The sequence below is a fragment of the Drosophila guanche genome, unplaced genomic scaffold, assembly GCF_900245975.1.
Source record: "Drosophila guanche unplaced genomic scaffold, DGUA_6, whole genome shotgun sequence".
Taxonomy (NCBI): domain Eukaryota; kingdom Metazoa; phylum Arthropoda; class Insecta; order Diptera; family Drosophilidae; genus Drosophila; species Drosophila guanche.
The window spans coordinates 2571747-2580431 of NW_022995743.1; the positions used below are offsets into that span (position 1 = coordinate 2571747).

General features: G+C 47.3%; 2 protein-coding genes across 2 annotated transcripts; both read left to right on the plus strand.

The window, feature by feature from the left end:
• The first annotated feature begins 4014 nt into the window (after window positions 1-4014).
• Window positions 4015-4398, plus strand: LOC117592311 (uncharacterized protein C18orf19 homolog A-like). Its single transcript, XM_034285986.1, has one exon. The coding sequence runs from the start codon at window positions 4015-4017 to the stop codon at window positions 4396-4398; it is 384 nt and encodes a 127-aa protein (XP_034141877.1).
• Window positions 4399-4950: 552 nt separating this feature from the next.
• On the plus strand, window positions 4951-5895 carry LOC117578473 (protein FAM210A-like). Its single transcript, XM_034264006.1, has one exon. It carries the CDS (start codon window positions 5058-5060, stop codon window positions 5730-5732), a length of 675 nt encoding a protein of 224 aa, XP_034119897.1. The 5' UTR covers window positions 4951-5057; the 3' UTR covers window positions 5733-5895.
• Window positions 5896-8685: the final 2790 nt, after the last annotated feature.

An 8685-nucleotide genomic window follows, 5' to 3' on the forward strand; every position in this document is an offset into this window, starting at 1 on the left:
CAAATAACTTTAAGCAAAGTTGTCAAGCGTCGCCCACGCTCCTGTCTCCTGTGCGGTTTGCCATGGCCATCGTAAATGGCCAAGTCTCTGGGGTGGCATAAATGTCGTCCTTCAGGCACTGTGCCCCACCACTGACTGGCACTTTCCCTGACTGTTCTCCGACTGGTCTTGGGGCTGCTTAAGTGCCTGCATTACGAGTGTATTGGCCGGGCTCTTTGGCCACACTAAAACTGATTGATTTTAATTTCCATTCATTTACATTCATTGCGATCTTTTCATTGATGAAGCAAATCAAATGGAATGGTTTATGGGTGGAAGCTGGCGCAAGTTTAAGGCAGAGAACTTAGCATTTGAGTTGGGGGATTTTGGCAATAAAAGCGGCAATTTCTGGACACCTCTGGCTGGATCAAAAGTTATTTCCGAGAGTGTCAGAATGTGGCAAAAATTAAGATTATAATTAAGGAACTTTTCGTGCTGAAAATATGGTGAAAATCCTTCAGGAAACTATTATTTATTGCATATTTGCACAGCTCCATTTATTCATTATTTGAGTTCCAAGCATGCCACATTTGCTGGCTTTTCTTGTGCATATTTTTGATAGCAATTAAATATTCGCTCTACTATTAGTTATTCAAATAGTTTTTAATTGATTGACTGGCTGATTGGTTTCGATAAGGAACTGAATAATTTGTTAGGCCGCCAATCAAAACAAACAAAATACAAAGCAAAGAGAAAGCAAACTCTCTTTTGCGGCGCTCTTTGCGGGCGGCCGAAGAGAGCTTTTTGCAGTGCGCCTGTGCGTATGCAACGCGGTTCGAAGCCGGCTGTGGGGCAAACCAAAACAATGTGCCACAAGCACACGCACCCACTTGACGCCAGACACGACGGCACCAGCGTGCAGCATGCAGCGTGTCCTTGCCAGACAGCCGGGCACCGCACGGACAGGAGTTCGCTCGCATTTCAGTTGCGGTTTACACTCGCGGCAGCACACAACGCACAGGCGGAGCTATCGGTGTCCTTTTGCTGGTTGTAAGATATCCTTTTGGCACGCGTCTTCCGTTGGATCGAGTGTCGAGTTTTGCCTTTGTTTGATGATTGACAGTCAAAGGACTCGCTGCCAGAGAAGGGTTTGAGCTCGTTCTAATGAATATTCGCGTATCCTGCGGCAGGAGTGAGTGAGTGTGCGTGTTCCCTCCGTGCATAATTGAATAACGAAGGTGAAAATTGAAAATTGAAATGTTAACAAATTGAATTTGCACTCCGCGACTCCTGCTCGACTCTTTGTCTGTGAATTAAATTTCTGTGCGTTTCGTTTCGTTTCGTTTCGTCTCGGTTGAGCGCGCAAATTGCTTAACGAGCCAGTGAAAGTCCATCGAGAAGTTCAACAGAAAGTACGTGCCACCAACAACAGTTTCTAATTGGATTAGAAGTCAACAAACTTGCGACAAGGCTAAGACCAAGACCAAGACAAAGACAAGGGCTGCCGTTTGTCGGGTAAGCCGTAATGAACTTCAAGTTCAGTGTTTAGTCCTGCTTCAAGTGCGTCTCAACTGACAATCAAGTGGCCCCAACAATAGACCGTTACAGGTTCCTGTCACTGCCTCTGCCCCCGCTTGACTGAAGGTCATGGTAATGAGGCAGGAGGACACCTTCTGTCATGTGATATGAATGCGTAATTTGGGCTTTGAAATCGGAAAACAGGAACAGCGGGATACAAAGGGATAATTGACGAGCTTTTGACTTGCCTAAAAGGCGTTCAATGGGAATTAATGCTGGACACAAAAGAGCTGGCAGCCGGGGGTTAAGACTTTGGGACAATAGCAGGAAGGTGGATGAAAAGCAGAATTCTATGGAGCTAAAATACATTTTTAAAACTAATTTTAGTTGGGGCAAGAATGCACATCAAATTGATCAATTAAACTCGTGTCTCAACCTTCCATTTTGGGAGCCAAATGCCACTCCAAGAAGCTGCTTTTCGCGACTACTTACTGTGAAATTCCATCACTCCAAGGAGCTACTGAGACACATTAAATATCTACTTTAATTAGCTGCTTTATTAGCATTTCACCTGGCTTATCTGTGCCACAGCTCGAGTCAATCCCCGCCAGACAATGGTGCCCCCAGGCGGGTCTCTCCCTCGTAGTTCCCACTGCCATCGTTAACACTTACCAGAACTACATGGAAGAACCACAACTACGGGCAGAACTATCTGCTGGAATTACAATTTATTTTAATTTTGCCACTCTGACACGCCCACGCACGGCCGATAAGCCACGGGAATTACGTATGCAAATGCAAGTGGAAAAGGGAATAGAAGAAAGCAGCAGCAGAGGGAGGAGCAGCTTGCCCATCATCCCGAGGCGACACCTTATAATGAATACTAATTCGCTCATTAGTTGCCGTGGCGCTGACATTGTCGGGAAAACATTATTTCCACTTAACTGGTGGGTGGAGTGTAAGTCCTGCTACTACCTGCTTCAAGCAAAAGTTGCTGTGGCATGCCACACATATGAATTATTAAAGTTAATTAAGTGAATGTGACAGTGTGTCGGTTAAAGGCATTCCTTTAGTACGAAAAAACCTCGAGCCTTCCTCTGCATATGAGACTTTACGAGGTGTTACTCCTCCTCCTCCTCCGCTGCTGCTGCTGCTGCTGCTGCTGGCTGGAGATAATTAAGAATTTAATTATTTACACACACACACACACACACACAGACGGAAAGCTTTGTTTATTAACTAAGACAAATACACACAGAGAGCTTTCCTTTTCTGCTTGATTTGATGGCAGCGACAGTGGCGGCCCATTCAATATTCATAGATTCTGAGCACAGTGGGGGTTGTACTTGTCATAGGCGTGGGTGGGCACTCTTCACTCTTCACTTCTCATTGTGTTTGAAAATGTTTGCCCCTGCGGCGCTCACGTTTTATTTGTTTGCCTCGTGTCAACGTCTCCTAATTGAGGGTGTTGGTTCGAACCAGTTCCCTGTCCATTGTCCACTCATTGTTTGTGTGTACTCTATACGCATTGCCATTTAATTATGTACACATTTACTTTTATCCCCCGTCCCCGCCCCCACCAATGTTCCATGCCATGTCCCCTTTGAGTGTTGTGCACACAGCGGCGTCCCAGCGATGACAGTTTTTGTGCTGAATTTTTGCAACGAATCATCGACATGTGCAATGCCGCCTTTCACTTTCACACAAAAAATATGTTGGCTAATTATGTACGTGTGCCTGTCAACAAGTTGCCTGACAAATGGCCAAACAATATGTGCAGAAATGTTGAATTAATAGCTGTCAATACCAGCACCAACGCTGGACAAAAGCAAGGGGAAGCAACTCCAAGCAACTCCCACTAGCCACTGTCACTGTTACTTTTGCTCAAAGAAATGCGTAAATTGCTAATCTGATCTGAACATCTGCTGCCAATCGAACAACAACCCCAAAAACTTGAGAGAAGGGCAAAAGGGAATGGGCAATAAGAGGAATGCTGAGATTTGTGCATAGAAACAGATCTTGGGCAGCGCAGTCGGTACAAGCAGAGCGTTCAAAGCTTCGTGTGCACAGAGAACAGCCGCAGCAACAGAGAAAGAGCTGCGCGCAGCGGCAGAGAACGAACTTCGTATGCCCGATGCACAATTGATCGAGACCGCGCAGCGGCAGAGAAGCAAGAAACGTTTTTGACTTCGTGTCTGACTTTGTCTGACATGTAGACGAAAAGCAGGGCAACATCGACAATAACAGTCAAACGAACGAGCAACAAATATTCATCAACAATCAACAGAGCAAATGCTAACAGTGGCAGTCATGTCACAGCTCACGCGGCTCCTTTGCCAAGGTGCACGGCAGCAGCGGATACTTGCGAGCTTTTTGACTACGAAGACAAACACAAGATGTGTCCTTTACGGCGGCAGCAAACTGGCCGCTCAGTGGACGAAAACGGCAGCCGCCACGGGCCACAGAAGCCTTTGCCAAAAGTCCGCACAGCCAACTCCAGCCTCCAATGACTCCAACATGGGGCTGTTCGCCGCGTTCAGGCACATGTATAAACAATATTGGTATGTTCTCATTCCGGTGCATTGGGTGACATCGGCTGGCTGGCTGGTCGGCTTCTACTTTCTAGCCAAAAGCGGCGTTGATGTGCCCGCGCTGTTGCAGTATGTGCATCTGAGCGAGACGATCATTGAGAAGGTGAAGTCCTCCGACAAGGGATACTATGCCATCGCCTATCTGTGCTACAAGGTGGCAACGCCACTGCGTTACGTAGTCACATTGGGCACCACGACATTGTCGATCAAGTATCTAGTGGCACGGGGCTACATCAAGCCGATTCCGACCAAGAAAGAACTAATTAAGATGTACGAGAAGAAAAAGGCAGAGAAGGATGGGAAAAAGTGATCGGCATGCCCTCTGACAGAGGAATAAGCTACACCCGAAGCTCCGCTGTTAGTTCGCTGTTGGTTCGCTGTTCAGTTCTCTGTTAGTTCTATGTTATGTTATGTAATCGTTTGAGGACGCCCCGCAGAGAAACCACGAACAGACACACACAAACACGTGGGCTACTAGCAGTAAATTTAATTAAATTACAATTATGCTCTCTGCCATTTAATTATTTAAAAAACCAACAACCCCAATAGCAAAAGCCGTTGCAAAAAGGAATAAGCAATAAGTGAAATGCTCGGATCTGTGCACAGAAAAAGATTTCGGGCAGCGCAGTCAGCAGTCAGGCAGCACAGCGTAAAAGCTTCGTGTGGCTTCGGCCCATGCACCGAGAACCGCCGTCGCGGCAGAGAAAGAACTTTGATCGGCAGCGCGCAGCGGCAGAGAAGCAAGAAACGTTTTTGACTTCTGTGTGCACACAAACGCACTTAAACATGTGTGGGTCATGCCTAGAACTAATATTCATAGAATCAACTTGGCTGTGATGTGTGAACTATAGACAAAAAGCAGGGCAACATCGACAATAGCAGTCAAACGAACGAGCTAGAAATATTCATCAGCAGTCAGCTCAGAGCAACAGCAACTGCCTTCTGCTGGCTCCAAAACTCAAAACCGTAATGCCAATCATATCACAACTCACGCGGCTCATCGGACATGCCGCACAGAAGCATCGAAAACTTGCTAGCTTTTTGACTACGAAAACAAACATACTCAGCAGCAGCAGCAGCAGCTCGCCAACAGCTCAGGCAGCCAAATGCTACAGAAACCTTTGCCAAAAGTGCGCACAGCCAACCCCAGCCGCAGCACCAGTGGTCAGCAGCAGCAGCAGCAACCAGACAGACTCCATCAAGACCTCTGACTTGTTTGGGGATGCCACCAACATGGGGCTGTTCGTCAGGTTCAGGCACATGTACAAACAGTATTGGTATGTCCTCATCCCTGTGCATTGTGTGACATCGATGTGCTGGTTTGGCGGCTTCTACTATCTCTCCAAAATCGGCGTGGATGTGCCCGCGCTGCTGCAATACGCGCATCTGAGCGAGTCAATTATCGAGAAGGTGCAGTCCTCCGACATGGGCCACTTTGCCATCGCCTTTCTGTGTTTTAAGGTGGTGACGCCACTGCGTTACTCAGTCACATTGGGCGGCACGACGTTGTCGATCAAGTTTTTGGTGAAACGTGGCTACATCAAGCCGATTCCGAGCAAGAAGCAACTGATGAAGATGTACGAGAAGAAGAAGGCAACGCGCCGCGCCAAGGCGGACAAGGATGAGAAGGATGGGAGCAAGTGATCGGTCTGCCCTCTGACTGAACAACACCCGAAGCTCCGCTGTTAGCTCGCTGTTTGGTTCACTGTTAGTTCTCTGTTAGTTCTCTGTTATGTAATAAAATCGGTTTGAGGTCGCCCAAGCAAAAGGCACGCACAGACACACACCCACAAACACAGACAGGGGCTGCCAGCAGTAAATTAAATTTAGCAGTTGTATATTTTTCAATGTAAGAGCATCTGTAGCATTTGTACTAACGATAACCATCATAGCAACATTTCTAATCATTTCGCAACTCAAAGATTTTGCTCATCTGCTGCTGACAGCAAAATGTTTGTCAAATGAAAAACACAAACCTCGACGTAGTCCCCCGTGCGGAGGCGTGAAGAATCAACAGCAAATAGCAGAAAAAAAAGCGGCACGCATCAACTGGCGACATCGAAAAGCAGGACGACGACGACTGGCAGGCAGCATCACGTGGCAACAACAATGCCATAAATAACAAAGGCAAATGTTGCAGCACACTCCTCTCATGGGGGAAGAAGCCGCTGGCTGCCAGGCCGGGCGACAGGTGCAGACGTGCGAGGGTGAGATTTTTGGGTGCAGGGCAGCAACAGTCGCAGGTCCCCCAGTAACAGTCCTAGAACCAATGACAAACAATTGTAGTCAAATAAGGGCGGGGTGGCAGCAAGAAAATATTTACCATCAAGTCGATTAACAAAAGGAAACCTTCTGACGCGCACTTTGAGCTTTTTTTTCTCGTTCTCTCTCTCTCCTTTCTTTTTGTTGCTCTCACCCGCGGTTGGGTTTCATTTCCTCCGCTGATGCTTCTCCTTTTTTTTCCTTTTCCTTTTTTAATTAAAAATCAGTAAACTCACGACGTAGAGGCACCCCCTGGTATGCATCTCCTACCCGGCCTCCCTGCGTAGCACCATCAACGCTCGACTGTCATCAGCGCCATTTGGTAAATCAACGTAATCATTGCATTGCGTCTCCCACCAACACTTCACGACTCTCTCTCCCACACTTCACTTCACGTCTCTCCGTTCTCCACTGTAGCTATTGTCTTTGGTTTTCATACAAAAATATTTTTCATAAATATTACGATGCCTCCACGCTGCTCCCCTCAACGCAGGCAACACTTCAGACTTTTTGCCACATTTCCCCGCCAGCGACAACAATTCATACGCAGCAGGAGCAGCAGCAGCAGCAGGAGTGACAGCAGCAGTGTCGCGGCGGGGACGTCATCATTAGGGAAACATTTGCCGCCTACACAGCGCCTGTTCGAGTGTATGTGTGTGGCCTCTCCTGCTGCTTTCTCCTCTCTCTCTCTCTCTCTCTCTCTCTCTCCACCAGCTGCCTGCTCAGCGGTGCTTATTGTCTTAAGAGGAAGTCGGCAGGAGGAACTGCCGCTGAGATTGGCAAGCGGATTGGGGGTACGCATCTCATATAAATGTTGCTCCCTCTTGTTTTTGCTCGTGCGGATGTAATGAAAGAATTGCATAGAGGGGCTTACAGTGGTTGAAAAGTGAAGCGCAACGCTGAAAAGTTAAAGCAGAATGCAAGTTTTGCTAGGTATAAGAAGGTAGAAAGAAGCTTGTGTGCACAGACAGCAGACACGAAGTCAAAAACGTTTCTTGCTTCTCTGCCGCTGCGCGCAGCCGATCAAAGTTCTTTAGCTGCCGCTGCATATGCTGGAAACATGCGAAGCTTTTACGCTGTGCGTGCGCTGACTGCGCTGCCCGAGATCTTTTACTATGCACACGGCAAACACCGCTGCCGTTCGCTGGTAGAAATACAAAAGAAGTATCTCTGCTTTGCTCTCCCCATCTAGTTTTTTCTGCCTTTATTTCGCGTTGCTTTCCACTGTACCACCTTTACCGTTGAGCGCGCAATTGCAGCTTTACTCGTTTCACGTTCTGTTCTGTTCCATCCGTCCGCCCCATTCGAGTGCTTACGCCTCCTGCTTTCTCCCTCTCACCGATTCCCTTTCCCTTTGCACACTCGCCTTATTACGGGTAAGACACAATACGGTGTGTGTCTGTGTGTGTGTCTCCTATATATTTTTGCAATTTTTCACTTTACGACTTTCTCGCTCGCGTTGTTTATGCAAATGGGCGGGAAATTCTATTTGAATTTAGTTGAAAGGAATTATGATAACGCGATTGTCAGCGGCAGCCTTGATTTTATTTTTATAACGTTCACTGGCTGCCTCCCTCCCTCGCACACTTTCAAATTGTTGTCATGGTCCCGTCCCGCTGTGCTACAGTTATGATTATGACAGGGCGCCATGTTGGAAAAATAAATACAAATAACAACTACAACAAGCGGGCCCCCCGACGCGGAGACACCCACCCCAATCCAATCCCATCCAACCAGACGTGCTGCGTACAAGCCGCACAACAGTTTTTTGTTACAGTTGTTTTTGGTTGCTGCTCGCTCTCTAGCTCTTTTTTACAAAGTGTAAATTGTTTTAATACTTTTTAGTGCTTTATGGCGCCATCTTGCAGCGCGTAGTGGCGTCAGCTGTACCCAAACACTTTCCTCCCAGTCGCAGTCCTTTCCGAGTGCTTGCAACTTTCATCTAACACGTGTACGATGTGGCGTGGCGTGGCGTGGCGCGTTCAAATCTCAACTTTTACGACCTCTGGGGGCACCCGTTGTTTTACCAGAGTTACTCGAGTTCTACGTGGGTTTTGCTGCGCTGACTTTTACCTGTTGAGAATGGAGTGTGAAGTGTAGTCCTGCCGCGTCCTGCACGTTCTACTGGCAGCTGCCAACTACATTCGCTGACATCTGTACAGCTCTGCGTGTCGCACTTTTAATCAAAATTGTTTCATGAATTGTTTCAGTTGTTTCAACTGTCAAATAAACTTTTGATGCCGCCATCTCATGGCAATTAAAATACTTTTGGCACTTCTCTTTGTTTGTCTTGCAGCCATTTTCCATCTGCCATTTGCCGTTTGCCGTTTCATGT

Excerpts from the sequence above, each read along its gene's own strand:
- LOC117578473 (XM_034264006.1), top strand. The coding sequence starts at position 5,058 with ATGCCAATCATATCACAACTCACGCGGCTCATCGGACATGCCGCACAG.
- LOC117592311 (XM_034285986.1), top strand. The coding sequence starts at position 4,015 with ATGGGGCTGTTCGCCGCGTTCAGGCACATGTATAAACAATATTGGTAT.